This window comes from Plectrocnemia conspersa, unplaced genomic scaffold, assembly GCF_051122295.1.
Source record: "Plectrocnemia conspersa isolate PC_06_02 unplaced genomic scaffold, ASM5112229v1 ptg000002l, whole genome shotgun sequence".
NCBI classification, from domain to species: domain Eukaryota; kingdom Metazoa; phylum Arthropoda; class Insecta; order Trichoptera; family Polycentropodidae; genus Plectrocnemia; species Plectrocnemia conspersa.
The window spans coordinates 25,189,555-25,210,772 of NW_028277166.1; the positions used below are offsets into that span (position 1 = coordinate 25,189,555).

The 21,218-nt window shown below is 31.2% G+C and overlaps 4 protein-coding genes across 7 annotated transcripts in view; all 4 read right to left on the reverse strand.

Moving 5' to 3' along the window:
• PCB (Pyruvate carboxylase) overlaps nt 1-5,220 on the reverse strand; it is a 28,225-nt gene extending 23,005 nt beyond the window's left edge. For both annotated transcript variants that reach the window (XM_088205971.1, XM_088205969.1), the window contains exon 1: nt 5,124-5,220. The gene's annotated coding sequence lies outside the window, so the exon portion shown is untranslated. The remainder of the gene's footprint in view (nt 1-5,123) is intronic.
• Nucleotides 5,221-6,785: 1,565 nt separating this feature from the next.
• On the reverse strand, nt 6,786-12,183 carry Rpt3 (26S proteasome regulatory subunit Rpt3). The gene is made up of 7 exons (XM_088205977.1): nt 12,123-12,183; nt 11,917-12,012; nt 11,654-11,825; nt 11,414-11,575; nt 11,137-11,340; nt 7,112-7,610; nt 6,786-7,052 (listed from the first exon to the last, which is right to left on the reverse strand). Exons 1-7 carry the CDS (start codon nt 12,153-12,155, stop codon nt 6,968-6,970), a joined length of 1,251 nt encoding a protein of 416 aa, XP_088062103.1. The 5' UTR covers nt 12,156-12,183; the 3' UTR covers nt 6,786-6,967.
• Nucleotides 12,184-14,318: 2,135 nt separating this feature from the next.
• On the reverse strand, nt 14,319-17,227 carry LOC148238164 (acyloxyacyl hydrolase-like). Of its 2 annotated transcripts, none has more exons than XM_088205840.1 (12): nt 16,852-17,227; nt 16,626-16,782; nt 16,426-16,558; nt 16,108-16,364; nt 15,957-16,048; nt 15,734-15,897; nt 15,560-15,664; nt 15,308-15,498; nt 15,069-15,241; nt 14,878-14,996; nt 14,632-14,805; nt 14,319-14,569 (listed from the first exon to the last, which is right to left on the reverse strand). In XM_088205840.1, exons 1-12 carry the CDS (start codon nt 16,946-16,948, stop codon nt 14,447-14,449), a joined length of 1,785 nt encoding a protein of 594 aa, XP_088061966.1. In that variant the 5' UTR covers nt 16,949-17,227; the 3' UTR covers nt 14,319-14,446. The 2 variants fall into 2 exon arrangements, with proteins under 2 accessions (XP_088061966.1, XP_088061967.1); XM_088205841.1 differs by having other exon boundaries at nt 15,957-16,064; nt 16,852-17,215.
• A 1,672-nt stretch (nt 17,228-18,899) lies between these two features.
• The window catches only part of Unc-76 (fasciculation and elongation protein Unc-76), a 45,608-nt gene continuing 43,289 nt past the window's right edge, over nt 18,900-21,218 (reverse strand). For both annotated transcript variants that reach the window (XM_088206163.1, XM_088206164.1), the window contains exons 3-5: nt 20,953-21,208; nt 20,534-20,875; nt 18,900-20,464 (exon numbers count right to left, since the gene is read on the reverse strand). In XM_088206163.1, the coding sequence (XP_088062289.1) occupies nt 20,382-20,464; nt 20,534-20,875; nt 20,953-21,208 (681 nt within the window). In that variant the 3' untranslated portion in view covers nt 18,900-20,381. The remainder of the gene's footprint in view (nt 20,465-20,533; nt 20,876-20,952; nt 21,209-21,218) is intronic.

Genomic DNA, 21,218 nt, shown 5'->3' on the forward strand with positions numbered 1-21,218 from the left:
AATAATTTTATGTATCTCAGAAATTTTCTTTGAATTCACTTTAACAACAAGGAGTATTATATTAGTATATATTACAGACAATGGAGCCATATTTGAGGACACTACGAACTAGCGTATCGTATAGAACGTAAATAAACCATTGAAATGATACGCGCTCCTCATAAAGAAGCCGAGCAAACTCGTATTAAAATAATACATTTTAAATTAATAAATATCTTTTTTTTTTTAAATAAATTTAAAAAAATATATTATTTAATTAAACACAGGAATTATATTATAATTATAATTATATTTATTACTATAAATTAATTATATTAAGCAATTAAACATAAAATTTAAATTAATTATATTAATAAATTAAACACAGTCTAATTTTTAATTGCACTGTTTCCGCGAGAATGCCCCTCGCGATTTAGCAGATGCACGCGTAGACGAAGGGTCAATTTGATATGTGAGAATGTTAATTATAAAAATTATTAAAACCAAGTGGATCGCATAGCACCTTGTTTTAAAAAATTGAGGAACCACTTATCTGTATAATTTATTGTTTAATACAAATATCACTAATAAAACTAACTAAAAAACAATTTTAATGACACTGGAAGACGTGAGAAAAGCAATGTAACAAAAGCAATAAACGAAAACAACTACATTAATCTTAGACTTTGACCATAATCATTTAATAATATATTTATTTATAATAAATAAAAATAAAACAAACTAGTCTAGACTCTGTACTTTGACGATCTCGTTTCGACAATCAACGGTCGATTTATCAATGAATAATTGCTAAAAAAAATACACTCGAATGTTGATCTCAAGATAAGAAACACTATGATAATATCTTATTTCCAGTATTGCGAAAGTGGGTTATTCGGTATGTCAATACCGCGTTGCAGTCAATTAACAGGTGAAAAGCGAACAACGTAAACAAACGAGCGTGGGGTCAACGATCAAAACGTATTTTACTAACTTATTGCTACTAATTTGTTTTCCTAGCGATTTGGACGTTTAGAAACGTTCGAGCGAATATTAAGTATTTTATAATACAATGAATGTCGAGTATAATAAAAGTGACAAACAGAACATAAATAATCACTATCTAAAATCCAATGTACAACTTGCTAAATAAATTAGATCCGACAACCCTAGGATTAGTGATGATATCCGGATTAAGATAATAATAATACGTGTCTTTGTAATAATTTAATTAAATAATACCCATATTTACTGCATATTGATATGAAATAAAAAATATATTTATGCAATAATACTGAATTTTTAAAATTATAATATTATTCATTATCACTATACACGTACACGGTTTTGTTTGCACGATTGATATATCTGAACTAACGTAACTGTTCTGGGTCAAAATATGTCATCAGAAATTTATTCAATTATGTAAAATCTGAAATAATGATTATAGCTTAACGAACACTAGGTACTTTCCGGTTATCAAGTAATTTTTTTTCAAAATTGATGTCTTATTCGTACCGAAAAAGATTTTTATAAATTGTATCACTTAATTTATTTTTTAAAAGATGCTCCCTAATTAGTATAATTAAAGTAAGTAGTTATTAATTTAGGCTCGTATTTTTGGATTAGAATTTTAATACGGTTGTGATCAAGAGTATATATTACAGTGGTCAGTATTTATATTAAAAGGACATAAACGTCCATCCGAGCAAGTAATTCGAATAACCATGGATCGTTTTCACACTACGCATACTTGCGCGCCGAAGTTATTTCTGGTGTGGAGCGTAGTATTGAGGAGGACCCGAATGAGTCGATTCGCCATCATGCACAGCAATTGAAGCTGTGTCTATCCTCTTTATGGAAACATTTTCGGAGAGATATTGGTTTACGAGCTAACAAGGTCCAGCACGTGCAAGAATTAAAACCGCTTGACCATCATGTGCGTCGTAGGTTCGGTGAATGGGCCGAAAACGAGATTGCTCTTGATCTCCATTTTTACCGAAAAAAATTGTTTAGCAATGAGGCTCATTTTTGGTTGAATGGCTACATCAACAAGCAAAATTGTCGCATTTGGAGTGAAGAAAAATCACAAGCTATTATTGAGATGCCGTTACATTCACAAAAAGTCACTACTTAGTGTGCTTTATGGGTTGGTGGAATCATTGGTCCATATTTCTTTAAAAGTGATGCCGGCCAGAACATTACAGTCAATGGAGAGCGCTATAGATCCATGATTACTAACTTTTTCGTTCCCTAATTGAATGGCATTAATGTGAAAGAGCTTTAGTTTCAACAAGACGGCGCAACATGCCACACAGTGCGTGCCACAATCAATTTATTGAAAAAAAAATTTGATGAGCGCCTAATTTCGCGTAATGGACCTGTGAATTGACCTCCAAGATCGTGTGATTTAACACCCTTGGATTATTTTCTGTAGCGATATGTGAAGTCGCTAGTCTACGCCGATAAACCAGACGATGGACGACTTGGAAGCCAATATTCGCCGCGTTATTGCCAATATACGCTCCCAACTGCTCAAAAAAGTGATTGCTTAATCATTAATGGCATATTGTTATCTTTCCAATAAAGCTAATACCATGGTCATTACCATGATTTTTGTGTTTTATTTCAATTTAAAGTTCTATGTTTCTAAAAAAAAACACTTACTGAAACGATAAACCCGTTAAAACGATACAAAAAAACGATAATACATAAAACTAGTATTTTAAGACACCTACCAATTCCACTACGAAAGCTCAGGCATTTGCCACTTTTGGCTCATAATTGGAGGGCCAGCTTTCCCAAACAGGCATTTCAGGTAGTTGAACCAGTACGAGAGAGGACAAACCAGATATTCTTTTACAAATTAACCACAAAACATTCTTCATCCACTTTTCGATCTTGCAACTATATAATAAAGTTTATTTTATTATTTATTAAATAAACCAATAACCACCTAATCATTTATGAATGACTTAGGAGTTCTTTTGAAAAGCACAGTCCGAAGTGTCTCAAGGCAACTTCAGTAGTCTCAATCGTTTCATAATATCGTACAACTGGAAAAATATTTGCACATCAAACGGTGACCTTCGTTACTCCGGTGATAACTAACGATATTGAGATTGAAAAGGTAAGCATCAAACTGATTCTGAAAACAAACAACATCATCTTTATGGCTCAGAGGTGACCCTTTCTGCGTTCAAGCAGCGAGGCAACCTCTTGGCCGGTTCAAGGGGAACAAATTTCGCGATAAGATTACGCAAAAATAACGCACTAGTGTGAGAGTGTGGAGAAAAGCTAGAAGTGTAATTCAGGTGTCGATTCACATAGTATCTAGTATTAATAAACAAAAAAATACATGCCGTTTAATGAAATACTATGAATCTTAATAAATTAGAAATATTACAAAAACGACCACTGACTGGCCAACTTTTGCCCCTCCCCTTGGAAAAAGTTGAAATGACGCTCCTATATCGTGAGTACATAATAGCTTGAATATTGTGGAGTATAATTGAAACAAACTGTTTAAAATATACTCATTCGATTATGACGCGTGAAAATAATATTGTTATATTTTTAAAAAACCATACAGTTTTACTATCAATATAAAATGTTTATTTGGTACTTGTTAAGAATACCGGCGCCACGCTCAGAAACCAATGGTTATGAATATTTTTTCTGCGTTTATCCCTAACGGCTATGAAATCGGCCAGCGACGTTTTGCTACATTTTAAATCTTAAACTTGTTAAGTAGAAACGAGCGTTAGTCAGAACCTTTAAACCATTTTATGTAAGGTAAATAATCTAGTGGTCAATTTATATGGTGTTTGAGTAGATTTGTTGCAGAGTTATTCATGTGGTGTTCATTGTTCTGACCAACGCGCGTTCGCACTTAATCTGTTTAAATTTGGAACGTATTTATGTAGCAAAACGTTGTTGGCCGCTTTTGTAGCCGCTAGAGCCAAACAACAAACCATTGGTTTATGAACGTGGCGCCGACATTCTTAACAAGTACCGTTTATTTCCACATAAATAAATATTTAAATCGAGGATTGAATAAATATATAGCAATATTTTTTTACAATATTTTTGCTACGCGAGCAAAAATAATTAAATAAAATATATGCTATTATGTAGAAAATATGGCGAAAATTTACGCTGCACAGCCAATTACACATGTTTGAAACTAATCATATTTTTCTTCTCGTGCATTATTTTAAGAAAATATTTAAAATGTAACACAAAAAAACTTCATTATATTTCGGTCAAGTTGAAAGACCGTAAAAACTACAATGAACAATCGAGCGGAAAATTAGCGACTGGGTATCGTCGATTATGCTAATTTTACGTCATTTTTTTTACGAACCGTTTAAATATTCATAAGAATGTCGAATCACATAAAATAGCAGCTTGATATTAAAACACACATAAATAGGTAAGAGAGGAACGTTTATTTGTACCCATTAGACAACAATCGATCGATGGTGAATTTAAAATTATTGGTGCCATTAATTTTATAAATATTTGCAATAATATAATTAAAAGAAAACATTTTATTTAAAATTTAATGGCATGCAACATTAAGGACCAATTAGGGGAATATTTGAAAAATTAATAAATAATTAGAGATGTGAGTATATAATGTACTAAATAAAGTGGGTAGCGTTGGCGATGTGCAACATTAATTTTAAAATTTGCAAATTTATTAGTCATGTGTTGTTTTATTCAAAAGTATATTTACGGTCATGGTCGCTAGTCAATCTGTCAATGCCAAATTATGAAATTGAAAACTTTTTAAAAAACATTATTGTATTTGTTTAAATTATTAATATATGTATATAGAATTAGAGATGAATCAGAATAATTAAAAAAAAAAGTTTTAGAATCTGTAACGTCAATAATACGCAATACATTACGATTCGCATACACGCGATCTAACCTCGCTTATACTTAACTCTGAATTATTTATTATTCATTTTATAATATCATCTAATAATCATACTTTAATATTAATTTATATTTATTAATATATTATTAAAAAAAAGTCATTTTAAGAGCAAGTTGAAATGTTTTTAAAATTAAAAAAAAATTAATGAAAGGGAAGATTTTATTAATTACACAATACTGTAAAATGTTTAACTTACGTTTTCGTCAAGGTATTTATCCTAAAACTAGATACATTTTCTCAGCAACGAGACGAATAACAAGACAACCGCCGCACACGACCGACGCCGCAAGACTGGACAAGGTTGCCTCCATTACGAAACTGTTCGACGTGACGTCACACAAAATGGATCGACGTTCAAATGTCAAAATTACTATAAGAAATTTCGACTAAAACGTGTATTATAGTGTCCTTAATAATAATTGTATTATATAACTGACATATTTATTAATCGAATGGTGAAGATGTATTGTAAATCTGATTAAAAAAGACCATCCTGAATTTTCAGGAATAATTTCACATAAACGTAACAGATGTGAGAATATTTATTAATTTGCCGAACATAAAATTAATATAAATGGAATAAATAATAATATATTTTTTAGCATGACGAAAAAAGACTGTATGGAAATAAATTACAGGGTCAGTCACCTGTGCATTTAAAATAAATGGGCGAAATAAGTGTTGTTAAGATCTTCTAGGTAAAGTGACGTTTCCGTTTTCAAATACTATTCTAGACTATTTTGATAACAATATATTAAATATTAATTTTGTCAATAATGGTTGCGGTCATTGCTTCCTCAAATTTAGTTTTTATTGGAAATTGATTTTAAAATAATATAGTAGTTCTTTAAAAACGTGGTAAATTACAGTTTACTGCATACAAACATATAATGTATGTTCAATATATACTCAGTTTTAAACGAGAAAAAGTCATCGAGCCTTACATTTACAAAAAATCTCTGGTTCCTACGGTAAATGATAAGTGAGTGGTGCTATAACCAAGTGCTAAGACATTTATCATGGTCTTTCTATGAAGCTTGTAATTAATGACTGATCATTTCAATGTTTAACTCCACCTCCGGTACACCCCTTTGTGAAAACATAACTTCAAAAATTATGTGTTTGTCCGATAATTACAAAGGATACATACCACAATAATTTGATTCAACTTGTTTTATGAAATTATGATTTCATTCGTATTTTGTTTAGCCATACTTTTATTGTAGCTTTCTAGATGGTCATTGCTGGAACTCCTACAGAAGTATGAATGAACAAATTTCATTCAAGAGCAGAATTAGCTTTGACGAGCAAATTAAATACGAAAATTTGTCATGAGCTTTACGAAACGACCGTTTTGAGATTAGCATTATACAATTATCAGAGACGGACCATTCTGATCGATTTTTTTTATGTAGCAGCCCTTTCAGAAATTCAGGCAGATATGATCTGTTCCATTTTCAACATTTGAAGCATCACACAAAGTGTTTTGGATTCAATACTTGAATCCGACAGCCAAACAACAAATTAATCCACATATGTAAATATTTAATACCTTAAAATGTTATTCAAACTTTACTCTGATATACCAATACTTAAAAGCGACATTTTTGGTTAGTAAATTAGAAGATAGTTTCAAATTATCCTATTAAAAATTACAATTAATTATAAGTTATTTTTTAATATATAAATATAAATTCAGTATCACGATGTTACAAAACATTTTATTATATATTATTTTATAACATTGTCAGTCAGTCTGATTTAAAAAGATACAACAATATTCGAGCAGTCCGTCAATTTTAGGATTAAATTATTAGTATTATTTTTATGCTGATAGTAGTAAAATAAAACATTTGAATTTGTTACCATATTTTTAATTTCTTTTACAAAGTATTATTCCAACATATTTTAAAAAAGACTTTGTAAATAATAATTACATATACATATTAAATCAATCTATTCTTTCACATTCAATTGTGTCAAATAAGCAATTTTCTGAACGGAATACCGAAGAACATAGACGCCATGATATAAAAATATTTATTTATAAAACTCATGTTCGCTCTCGTCTTTCTTGATGTTGTTCTTATATCCCTTTTCGAAATCTTTTGGAAGAACAATATACCTGAAAAAAATCCACATTATAATATTTCATTCTAATACAAATGCATCGTATAATTTTACCTATTTTCTCTAACTGCGTGCATACCAGCTTCTTGACAGATTGCGTTGATATCAGCGCCTGATATGCGATCTGGTCTCGCAACATAATCTTCCAGATCGACTTCTTCAGATAAGTTCATTTTGCTCGTGATCGTAGAGAATACTAGACGTTTTTGACGACGATCGGGTAACGGGAACTCGATCTTTCTATCTAAACGACCAGGTCTGAGGAGTGCAGGATCTAATGTATCGGCACGATTCGTAGCCATGATTACCTTGACGTTAGTGGTTTGATCGAAACCGTCCATTTGATTCAACAGCTCTAGAAGGATTCTCTGAACTTCTCTGTCAGCGCCGGTTTGAGCGTCGAACCTTTTTGTAGCAATCGCGTCGATTTCATCAATAAAAATAATAGCAGGCGAGTTTTCTTTTGCAAGTCTAAATACGTCACGCACCATACGAGGACCTTCACCGAGATATTTTTGCACAAACTCCGATCCGACCACTCTGATGAATGCAGCTAAAAAATTACAATTTAATAACACAAATTTATATAATATAATTTAAGTTTAGACGAAGACGGTAACAACTCAAAAATTTATATTTTTATATGAAACAACTAGAATAGTCAATATTTATATCGTAAAGAGAGTTGCAAAGTAATCGACTTATACCACTGGTCTATTGCGCTGATATCTTTCATAGGCTTTCTGTTTAGCGATCGATGAACTAAATGAGAACTGCGAGTATACAATTATTGCTTTGACAAAACAAATTTAAGCGAAATTTCTTTCATAAAATCTTACTTCTCGGAAATCAAGAATTAACGGCAAAAGCAATAAAATCATACATTTATGGATTTTGTATTTGTAATTTCCATAATTAGTTCAATAAATAATCAGTTAAATTTTCAGTAAAAATATAATAAATTTTTGATTCATAATAATTTTAAATTGAGTATTTTTTTTTATTTCTAGTTTAAAACAAAGAAACTCAAAATTAATAAAATAAAAAATGCTGGTTTTGAGTATTTATTGACGAAATGCATTAATTTTGTTTCTACGAAAAATGATACCTTGCATATTTGAGTTCTGAAGGGGGAAAAATGGATATTTAAATTAAATATAAATAATATAAACTTTTTTTTTTCGGTACTTTCCTGTTATTGGGGGTCAAATTTATTCTAAAAATATTTATTTATATACAATTATTCTTTCATCAAACTGCCTCGTACCGAAACAGAAGCTGTACAATTCTGCAAGAACCTGTTCGGACCAACATAATAAAAACAGTGAATACCCCATGAATAACTATCTGCAACGAATCTACTTTAAAAATTACATTTATTATTGTATATAAATACATAAAATGTATTATATTATGTATCAAATGAATAAATACTTTTTTAGAATAAATTTGACCCCGTATAACAGGAAGTACCGAAAAATTAGCTTATTAATTATTTTATTTAAACCTAATTTTGGTACTTGTTTATAATCACTGTGCCAGGTTCAAATTTCACAGTTGCAAAACATTCATTTGCTGTTCAAACCCAAACCTAACCTAAGCAAATTAACCATTATACCACTATTATATTAGGTTTTGGTTTGAACAGCAAATGGACGTTTCGCAACTATTAAATTTGAGCGTGGCGCTCTAATAATAAGCAAGTACCAAACTAAATCAATGGATTTCGGCAACTAATCTCCAAAACTAGCATTTTTTTATTTTATTTTTAGAGTTTTAAAATATAGTTTCTTTGTAAAAAAAATTTAAACTAGAAATAAAACAAATTTTCTCGCGAAACAGCCATTTTTACATATCACGCGATGAATAAATAGGTTCTAGGAAAGTCAACCGACTGTAATTTATCAACCTTAAAAAGTATTTAATTTCCTTGTCATTTTATCCGTCTAATATACATGATTTTTTTAAATATTTCTGTAACTATTGATCTAATTTCAATTAAATTTGAAATGGAGCGATAAAGTAAAGGTCTACAACGTTAAATATTCACCATTTCTTTGCCAACCAGTTCATCGCCGAATGATTAATTATTTTTATCTCTACCTTAATTTTATTTTATTCACAATTCTTTAAACTATCCTCGTTTTATTTTTTCTATTATTAAGCTTTAAATTTTCCTCATGATAATGTAATGTAAAATAATGATACACAATATTTTAATGAACAATAATGTGGAACAGTATTGTGATTCTTTTTTCCTAATAATAGAACAGACATTGGTATATATTTGAATAAAATAAATGGATTTGATAAATTTGTGATTAAGTGAATGTATAATAAAATAATAACGATGAGTTATAAAGTAACATATGTGTACATATTATAATTGGTATACAAAAAAAGGTGCACAATACGCGAAAACATTATATATTTTGCTCAATAAACAGCTATTAGCTCATCCAGTATCTTAACTAGCTGTACGTCACACAACAAAAAAAGTTCTAAACATATTTTAAAAAAATAGTTAAATCAGGGAAGCCATTAGGGGGGGGGGGGGGGCGGGCATTTACCCCCTTGAATTTGGGCAGAAAAATGCATGTCATGTAATGAAATATTATGAATCTAAATAAAACCAAAATACTAAAAAAAACTACCATTGACTGTCCAACTTTTGCCCTTCCCCCTGGAAAAAATTGAAATGACGTCCTTGATTCTAAACCAAAAAAAGAAAATGTAAAAAAATATATCTAGAAAATATTTTTAAAATGCCATTTCAGTGAAATCATATCAACATACATTTTCACCAGTAGATATATATTTTACCAGTGTAATTATAATTTATCTGGCAGGTGCTAATAAAATTATATGATTTCAACTTTTTCATATGTAGTAATATATACATTTACATACTTATCATTATTTATTTACATGCAATATATAAATATTACAGTGAATGGGTATTTTTCAATGAAGTTATATTTTCACTAGTAAAATCTAAGTATATTTTCACCAGTAGATATTTTCTTCTACTTGCGAAAATATAATTTAACTGATAGGTGCTAGTGAAATTATATGCTGCTCTAAAATGTCTATGAAACTCAATTTGATAGATGTGAAACATCCATTTGCTGTTCAAACACAAACTTAACTAATGAAAGTTCTAAAACTAATTATAGTTAAGAACTTTCATTAGGTAAAGTCTAAAACACAAACTAAGCTAACTTATCTCTCAGTAAAAAAAAGCAGAAGAAGTAAAGACAGATGTTGTTTCTTGCATATTGCTCTATAGTTGGTCTGCACTTTGATATTATACAGTTTTTAAATAGTATAGCTATCCTTACGGATATTACTATGGATTTCTGATATGAGAATATTGGTTAAAGTTTATTCAAATCGAATTTTGATCAATAGGAGGGCGCAAAATTAATTATCACTCTTCAGAAGGCAAAAATTCACAGCAAAAGCAATCGTGTCAGAGCGTTCCCACTGTGACGGCACGATTTTATTGCTTTTGACGTGAATTTTTTACTTTTGAGAAGTGATAATTGTTTTTTGCACTCTCCTATTGGTCAAAATTCGGTTTAGATGTGTTTTATTTGATTCTCACTTATTGTAAGTCGTAATATTGTTACAAAAAGTCTTAAGAGCGTTTCACTGCAATGGCACGATTTTATTGCTTTTGACGTGGATTCTAAACATGGATCATCTTGAATTTGGCAAGAAAAATGCATGTCATTTAATAAAATACTATAAATCTTAATGAAATCTAAATATTGAAAAAACGACTACTGACTAACTGCAAACTTTTGCCAACCACATGGAAAAATCTGAAATGACGTCCCTGTTTTGCCTTAAATATATATTAAATAAAAACTCAAGTCAGCATTAATAAGTTTAGTAAAACAGAAAGATCTGGTTGCTAAAGATAGTTTTTCTCTAAATTAAAAAAATAAATCTGAAATTATTTCACCGTGTCAAGATGTAGATTATTTTATTGCAAATTTTGAAATGCTTATAAAAGAATTAATTTTGTATTGTTCGTCTTGTTCCAAGCTGGCAAAATATTAAAAATATAATACCTGTAGTATGATGAGCGACTGCTTTAGCTAACATAGTCTTTCCGCATCCAGGCGGTCCATACATGAGCACACCTCTCGGGGGATCGATACCGATCTGTTTGTACAACTCGTAATGAGTCAACGGAAGCTCCACTGCTTCTCTGATCTCTTGCTTTTGCATATCCATACCGCCGATATCAGAATATTGAACGTCCGGTTTTTCATCTGTAACATTATTATAATAAATCATTATTGACACAAATGAATATAATTATTTAAAAAAAAAACGTATCATTACCAGCTTGCAACATGGATATACTGCTATCAGCCTCCGGCGGTAAAACGTCCACTAACGCATTCGAGTGTTTATGTAACGCCACTGATGCTGACGGCTTTAGAAGTTCACGGTCGATTGTTGATAAAATCCTAACGTAATAATTCGAGCCTGTCGTACTTCCAACTAGAATTAATAATAATCATATTATTAATTATACAAGGAGGTATACTGCGACTCATCGTTTCGAATCTAAGAGTATACCGATGCCGGTGTTTTGATCGACGGCTTCCAAGAATTGGCCGATGACTAGCGGGACGGACTGGATACGCTTTACCTCCTCCTGAGCGTGCAGATACTCCTTCTTTAGATTTCGCTGCTCATCTTTGATATATTCTTCTTGGACTTCGATGAACTCGAGCATACGTTGCAGTTTCTGGAAGTAGGTTATGTTAAGTATGGATGACATTTCAATTTCTTTTGTTAGATTTCGACGATTAAAATGACTATATGCGATCATATCGTACCTTGAACTTGGTGTATAGGTCTTCTATCTCCAGATCTTCCAAGTTTTGAGATCCGGCATTTGACACTAAGCCTTTCGGGTCAACAATCATATCGTCCTGTAATATGAAACAATAAATAATTTAATTCCGCTCTATATATATTTTTACAGTCGAAACATGCTTGAATTGTTGAAAATGCTTAGTAATATGGGAAAAAAATGGACAACCTTCTCCGGCAACATGACGGCTACTTCCTCCATGTTGGTGACTCGAGAATTCACGGTTGACGGCTTGGTCTAGACAACTTTTTTATTGTCCTTGGATATTATTTATAGTGTTGCACTAATTACATATTTACAAAATTAAAAATAAATATTTAAACGTATAATAAAATACTTTATTAAATTAATATAATACAAAGACACTATTTTAAATTTTATATATACTTTATAATTTTAGGGTAACACCGAACATTGCTTTTAATCCGTGTAAAACTATTATCGGCTAACCAGGGTAAATTACGCCGGTTAGCCATTAAAAATATACATCTTCTAAAATATTTTTTTATTTATAGAAACTACACATTTAAGTTGTTTTGCCCCTTGTTTCTTTTACAAAAAGAGTTTTGATACGAATTTTACACAGATGCGCAAAGTCTGAGACGGCAAAACCGACCCCAGAATTCGCATAATTTTAATTTTGTGTTTCTTAGGAGAATGAAATATTATTGTATGAATTGTAATTTCACATTCTGTGAAAAAATAATATTAATTACATTTTTATTTTAAGCACGGAGCTCTACGCCAGTTAATCGGTTGCGATGCTTAGAGCCCGCCCTGATAATAGTAGTAGTAAAGATAATAATAGTAATAGCAATATTAATAATAACAAAATACTGAAGGATATATGATTTTATTGTTAAATACAGTATATCGTGAAAGTTAAATTTCACGCGCCATGCTATACCGCTATGTCAGAGAATTTCGCAAGAGAGAAATGGGCGAGTATATCCCCCTTTTCTCTCGCACGGATTCGCTTGTACGTGTGCGAGCGAGATGCACAAGTGCGTGTGACAGAGAAATAGTTACCTCACGCTCTAACGCACGCAGCAGACGACGTATTTGATAGATTAAAGTCGAAGCCCAGAATATTCCTCGGTATCTTCATTATTTTTCGACTTAACAACTATATTTAATATTTTTACTTCGTTAAATAATTTTAATATAAACTAACTTTAGTTTAAATAATATTTATAACGATGGCCGAAAGATATGATTCCAATAAATCGGATCTGGAATTTCAAGGTGTAGAATTCCTCTCGGATAACGAAGACGTGATTGAAATGTTTGAATCGGAATCAGACGAAGATTATTATAATTACAAAATAAGTACTTTTTAGGTTTACATTTGAAATTATTATATATTATAAAAGCAGTAATTACAAATTTTAATTATTTATGATTCATATCAAATATGTTATATTCATCGGAGTGTAATGAGAACACAGAACATCCGAATAATGTACGTATGATATTTTGGTGACGGGAGAGGTGACAGGTGGCAATTAAACATAGATTGAGCAGTTGCAGTAGTACTTGTTATTGAACGATTTGAAATTACAGTTACATGTTATTTATAAATATACGGGGCGTGGGACCGCAACCGCGCGCGAGCACGCCTCAAGTTTCCAGTTAGTTCGTCTTGGCGGCACGCCAGTGTTACCAGAGTGCCGCCAAGTTCTGGCGATAATAAACCTGAATAAATACATATAAATAGCCCCCTACACATTCTCCCCTAGCAACTTAAAATTGCGAAATTCAACATGGAAGAGAAGAGGGGGCCCCAGCGTTGCTGCTCTACACTTGGTGAGGTTGGTGGAGCTGGTTTAAAAAAAATGTAAAAATAATTAAATGTTGGCAGCATAAAGGTTCTGTAGCCCTGACGTATGGTGCGGTGGCGCTTTTGGGGGGCGCGTGTAGGGCTCCAGAAAGGGCTAGGGCGCATCCTCGCTCACTGGATATATTCAAATTTATTATATACTTTGTTCCATATAACGAATTAATTATTTGTGCCTTTATATAAGGTACATTTTCAAAAAAAGATTCATTGCAGAGTTATTCATAAAGTTTTTATTGTTTTGACCAATGCTCACTCGCACCTATTCTGTCCAACAGTAAAACACAAACAATTTTATATATTGCTTGTTTAAACTGTCCTCATCAGAAATTGTTATTTTAGATTACTCGGATATGCGCAACTTTTAAAAGCCAGAATTTAACACAAACTCTTTAATCCATTTTCATCGTAAGCTTCGAAAAAAGTTTAAACATTGCTTGAACTATCCTTTGTAATTATCGGACAACCACATTAAAATAAACTTTCACAAAGGGATGATACAGAGATGGAAATAAACATTAAAGCAATTGACTCTCAAATTGTCTTATCTCTTATTGTCCAAGCTTCTTAAAAATAAGCAATAATACATAAAACGAATTTTGTTAATATTAATATTTATATATTTGGCATATTTGCATTTTTGAGTCAAAATTTATCAATGACCTCCTTGATCGCCAAAGAGTCTCATGATCTTCTCGTTATTTGGATTCACAGCTCCGATTACTCCAATGCTTTTCAAAGATTCCCACAAAGCTTCTGCGAAAATAGGTTGAGCTATCTGAAAGAAAAATTTTTTTTTTATCAAGACACAACCAAATATTTAAAAATAAAAATAAAAACCTGATTTGGATGAGTGCTATCAATTGGATCAATCAATTCGTAAATCTGTCGACCACTCTTAACCCATTTGTTGATAGCTTCGTTAAATGGATTTTGCAAATAGTGAATTTTAAGTGATTTATAATTCGATGTTGTTGCAATATTTTGCAATACTTTGGAAAGTTGAATTGCTCGCTAAATTTAATAATAATAATATTAATAAAAAAAATTATTATTTTAGCATAATCATTGAACTAATTATACAACCATAGAAGTTATTTTTTGTAGTGTTACATTAGGAGTCATCCATCCTTCGCACGGACCAATTTGCATACAAGAAAACCAATTGTACAAGTCTTTATATTTAATATTATTTAAAACAGAACCTATCAAGTATAAAAATATACTAATATAAATAAAATGTATTATTAATTGTATTAAATAATGTTTTTTTATACCTAAAGGATGAATTCTTTCAGCCATTGATGGATAAATAAACGAAGCATCAAATAATGAAACTAAAACTACCTGACTATTCATCGGTAATTTTTTATCTAGGATTTCTAATGTCTCAAAGACAAACTTTTTGAATTGATTAGGTGTAGTCATATTTCCTACAGTATCTCGAAATCTAAAATAAACATTTATTAATGAAATATTACAATTGATAAAATTATTAATAATTATAATAAAGTACCGATTGCAAACGTCGTTTCCCATCATTGCGTAGATAAGTAGTGCTGGTTTATCTGAGGGCTTTTTTGAAATTGCTTTGGCTTCGTCCATTCCGTGCCAAGACATGGCAGCATTTTTAGCACCGTTTTGATAATCACGATGAGAGCAAAGATTGTTGGAACGGAATCGTAAATAAATTGAATCGACTGAACCCTTTAATCAATTTAATATAATATTTAGTAAAAAGTGGTATAGAAAATTAAGTAAAACATACGTTTATTAAATCAGGAAATGAAGAGTTCATAAAACCAGTGGCAAATCCAAGTTCGGGCCAATCTAATTCATCTAAAATCGATTCCACTATAGTTGTAATATTACTCTAAAAAAATTATATTAATAAATACTAACTGAAAAGGGATATATTTAGATGGATAGTAAGAAATATTACATAATTTGGAATATTTGGATTCATCCAAGATTCTGGAAAATGGAAATGTGCGCCGATTGAATCACCGAGATATATTAATCCTTTAGATTTAGTTCCAGTGCATAAAAGTTCTTCCCACGGCCTTCCTGTTTTAGAATCTGTGCCCCAAATGCCATTACAGTTTGCTGAAAAAAATATTTCAAATGAAATTATTAATGATAAATTGTTTGGGATATAAAATTACCATCAAATTTGCTGTCAAAGTTTTGCGTTTGGGCACCAGGATATATGAAAGGATCTATGTCACTGCAATCTTTACCTCTCCAGTCTGAACCTCTAATAAATTTAATAACTAAAATATTATGATTATATTTAATATATTAATGTATTTTTACCTTGCAACTCTAAGTATACTAAATCCATCCTCATCTAGATCAACTGCTGGCGTTAATCTTCCAAATGTTCCCAAAAATACATCGCAAATTGATTTCAAAATAGGCATTTGACAAAAATCTACATGCAGTGATATTGATTGTTCATGTTTTGGATATTCGATATTCAGATTTTTAAAGATTGACTCAACTTTATCATATCCTTGTGCTTTATAAATATTTTGAAGAATCGAGTGTGTGTTGTATTTTATAATTAGGTGCTAAAAATTGTGATTTTAATAAAAAATAACATTTAATACAAAAAAAGATTTAAAAACTCACTTTTAGTTCAGTATACGTTTCGTAGAACGTATGAGGTTTTGGAAATAGATGACAAAACTTCTCTCCAGGATCGATATGGCACGAATCTATTGTGTAACAAAACGCATCTGGAGTAAATAAGTTTAAAAAGTTCCTGAAATTAACATCAGTATTATTTAAAATCAATCTAATAAAATATGTATATTAAGAAAACAACTGACTCGTTTATCAGCAACGGCTCCAACTTAATAACACTTTCATAACAAATGTGTTGATATTTGATTGGAACTTTTTTACACATCTTTTTCGCTGCGTTGAATATTGAAATGCCTTTTAAATATGCATATTGTTGAACAATTCCAGTAACGACTGTGCAAACTGAAATTCAATTATTTATCATTTAACGATTTATAAACACATCAAACACAGAATCAAACGAAATATTACCAGCACAATTCATTCCTCCGTTGACTCCTCTGTTTTCATCACAGAGAGCGTATGTCAATATCATAACTAAAACTACAACAATTTTAATAGTATCCATGATTTTATAGTTTAAAAAATTGCGACCACTGCAAGTGTAAATGAGGTAATGTCAGCTTTATAATTCAATTATAAAGCTGACATACTATTTTTATGTCCCTTATGCGGCAATCGTTGTTTATTAATGTTTTAGAGAACAATGAGAAGGAAATTGCGGTTTTGTTGTAAAATCCTTCGTATTTGTGGGATGTTTGCGTCATATTTGATGCGATATCTATAAGATTGTTTCATTGACAGATAACGAAATATCAATATTATTTTTTATTATGATTTTTGGTCCTAACATAACGGCCATGTTATGAGCTGTCAAAATAATTAAAGTGTGTAATATATTTAATTTAAAAAATAATTAAATTAATATTAGCTTGAAATATTAATTCATATTATGTGTAAATATTATTTTTGACCGTAAAATATTTTATTATTAAAGCAAAATATTGTAAAATATTGAGATTATTAAAAATACTTTTTTAAATTACTTTCATATGTAAGAATATATATGTTTTTAAATGTTCCGCTTGCTGTATTACGGGCAAATAGTTTCCACGAATAAAGCATCAATTAGTGTCACGGTGATTATAAGATGATTAGAGAATAAAAGTCGTTTGAAGCTTCGTGACGGATGGTGAAGGGCTGCAATGAAGCACAGATACTGCCGGAGTCTGCGTAAAAGTCAGTTTTCGTAACCTATTTGATTTGCTGTAATGTGGTGTTCGCAAAAACACATGGTATGCGAATCCAACGTCAACGGATACCGTATTCTATCGATTATATGACGCATTTATCTCCTGTTTTGCCCTCTATGAATTCAGGGTATGGCGGCTTCCATAAATGATGTCGCAATTTTATTATCCCTCCTCTCTATGTCACAAGATTTAACCCAAACTCCTGTGTGCTTTACACTGTCATATTCCACTAGTCGTACGAGGTAGGGCGCGAGGCACTACTTATGACGAACAAAGCATAGCAGAGTAACGCAAGCAGGGCCAAAGGGTTTGCCCCTGAGAGGAACCGAGCGCCAACGCTGCGACTGAGGCAACATATACATACACCTCCCGAAGATCAGGGGGTGGTGTTGTGACAAAGACGATACGCAATTCATGCAGAGCAAAGAAATGCAGGCCAGCTAACGAGAGCACGTTTCCCGTGTGCTCGGGAGAAATACTAATGAAACTCCAATAAAATATATAGTACTACGGGGGGTAGATCCCGCTCTTCCGGCCGTCACAAGCTGGGTGCCCGCCCATAAGGGTTGGACTCATAAGGCCCTAGTGCCGGTAGTAAAGGAAAAAGTAGTTGCACTTCCTATCATATTCCACTGACCTGTACCACTAAACCTGTGACATCATTTATGGAAGCTGCCTAACGTATTATAATATATTAAAAAATTAAATACAAATCTCGGAGGCAATGGTGGAGTAATCGCTTGAAATATTCAAAATCAATTACTATCGCCTTTAAAGGCACATAATACGGTATCTATAGGAGCACAGAGGAATTTTGGCGACGGGTGGCAATAAGACACAGATTGAGCTGCAGTAATAGTATTTTATTTAAAATTTCAAGTTACATGTTATTTATGTAAATGAGTGAGTGGATGGTGCGCAGGACCAGCACCGACGTGTAATTAATTACATAATACTCTTTATTTTAATCTAATTATTTATTAATCACTTTTATATTATGAAAATTTGGTCAATCATATATTCATATGATAGATAAGTTGTATTTATTAAGGAAATCAGGGGAAAATTTAATGAGGGTTTTTCCTATTACTTGTAATTTACATTCATTACTATAGTTAATATATATATATATATATATATATATATATATATATATATATATATATATATATATATATATATACATATATATCAGAGTTTAATAAATTATTTTATTTAATAGGAAAAAATTCTATGTATTTTAAGCTTATAAGTAAAACAATATCGTATTCAGAGAAGCAACTTTATTTTTACAAATTTGTAGCATTTACACAATATGTTTATACATACACATCTTTGTGTTTTAAAATTCAGATTAACCTTATGATATAGTCAGCCATAACAGCGCTTCAGCTCTGTTTAAATTTTCAATGTTGTATTCGTCGATGTAAATGCATGAAATGCACAAGAAAAGAAAATGAACCACAACTTAAATACAGACAAATGGCACAATATAATAATTTATTATTATCTAATTTAATTTAACACCAATTGTGTGTTTATTTTAAACATTTTTTTCATCATATTTGAGTTCAGTTGAATTCTTCTTCACTATGTTATAAATGGAATAATTCTATTTTATATATACGTACTGACATTAGGCTAGTTCTAAATGTTTATTTTTATAAATAGCACTAATATTTAAATGTCGATACATATGTATATATATTTTATATAGAATATATTGCACAGTAGGCAAACTAAAAAGAGGATCGAGAAGGTTTTTGACGAATCGTTGCTTACTTACAAAATAAATTACGTTTACATCATCTTTTTAGAAATACACATAAGACTAGATAGACATTGAATGTTTTACACATGCCACTTATCGCAATTCATCACAATTTAACGTAAACATAAATGCATCAATATACACCACAATCACTCGCTATAGCATTAAAAATATACATATCACATCACGTAACAAGCAGACATTGGCTGCGATAAAAAAATAATAACGTCCATTTACACGCCTCCGATTGATGCCCCCTCTTGAATTCTCTAAACGCGTCGAGTATTAAATAAAATCACATTCGCTATATATAAATTAATCAAATTTAGGATAAAGATTGACGTAAAAAACTTATAGATTAAAAATGAATGTACAATATAAATTTACACGTCGCGTAACCTAAATTAATACGATACATATTAAAAACATAATTCAACAATAAATAAAATTATATAATAGAAATATACAATAATAATTTGCAAGCGCTTATTAGTTATATTGAATATTAAATATTTATTTAAAGTAAACGAGGGATGGTGAGGGTTAATCAAACGTTACATAATTAAGCATTATCTTAGATTCAATGTGTCGGACTAAATCCGACGTTACAATTCCATTGATATTGTATGTACATGAAAAGTGCAGCAATCATTAATCAGATCAAGATTAATAAATTAGATTGATCGCCTTTTATCTTTTTTAAAAAAACAAGCCATTTAGCATGTTTTGAAAGATTAGATATGAGCTTAATTAGTATGTAATATATAAAAATATTTCATTTCTAGAGCAGCACTTCTGCCTCGGTTTTAATTTGCGCTCATGTCACCATTAAAATTTTATTTTGAGCAACCTCACCATCTAAATATTAAATACCGTCATACTAATGATTTTTACCATAATACGGTGACAGAGTATTCTAATGTGAAAAAGGTGAAATTATGTGATAGGTGCTTGGTACACGTAATTCATCCGTCAGCTTATGTGGGACATAGAACTTTAAGTATATAGTCTGTGAGAAGCGTAGGAACAGTAGGACTATCTTCGTTTATTGCTTTTAAAACTGAAACAAATAAAAAGGCATTATTAACCGATTATATCACAATACGCAAGATTTATTCAATCGACTTACTTTTAATTAAAACTTGCAGAGATTGATTGTCCGGTGGTCCACTGTCCAAATGATATGGTATTACGGTAGTGAGATACTTTGGTTCGCTACCGGAACCGGGAGACATCTTCACCGAATTGCCATTGCCGTTTTTAGATGTGCGCTTCTTCTCGACGTGATACTGTCGCCTCTTATTCTGAACGGCCAGCAGCAGCGAGATGAACGTATTTTTTTGCTCCTTCTCATATTCCAGTTCATCCCTCAGAGCCAATTCTGAAATCAACGTCTCCGAAAATTCTCTGATGAGAACTTCCAATTCCAAATACAGTTCGTTCAACTGTGACAGTGATAACGTCTTCAATTCTATAATTAATAAACATATAATCAAATCACACATTGTAATAATAATAATGTTCATTTTACATACGAAAAACACTCACTGTCTTCATATAGAGGTGAATTTAAAACCTCTTTGCCCTTTTCGATAGCTTCGTTGTGTTCGATAGTCTCCTCTTCGGACCCCGGAGACGATTCTTGCATCATATCGTCGATTTCTTGAATCACTTCATCGGCCGTTTTCACTGGACATTCATGATCTTGATGCAGACCTCCAAGTATTAAGGCGTGCATGTCTAGATCACTAGCCACAGCTTCGTCTTCTGAACTGAGCAAATCGTCCTCAGGAGTTTGACCTCCCTATTAACAA

Excerpts from the sequence above, each read along its gene's own strand:
- LOC148238164 (XM_088205840.1), bottom strand. The coding sequence starts at position 16,948 with ATGGATACTATTAAAATTGTTGTAGTTTTAGTTATGATATTGACATAC. Across the intron at positions 16,049-16,107 it reads AGTATACTTAGAGTTGCAAG|AGGTTCAGACTGGAGAGGTA; the intron begins GTAAAAATACAT and ends TAAATTTATTAG. Across the intron at positions 14,570-14,631 it reads ATAGCACTCATCCAAATCAG|ATAGCTCAACCTATTTTCGC; the intron begins GTTTTTATTTTT and ends TTTTTCTTTCAG.
- Rpt3 (XM_088205977.1), bottom strand. The coding sequence starts at position 12,155 with ATGGAGGAAGTAGCCGTCATGTTGCCGGAGAAG. Across the intron at positions 11,576-11,653 it reads CGATCAAAACACCGGCATCG|TTGGAAGTACGACAGGCTCG; the intron begins GTATACTCTTAG and ends TATTAATTCTAG. Across the intron at positions 7,053-7,111 it reads CACGCAGTTAGAGAAAATAG|GTATATTGTTCTTCCAAAAG; the intron begins GTAAAATTATAC and ends GATTTTTTTCAG.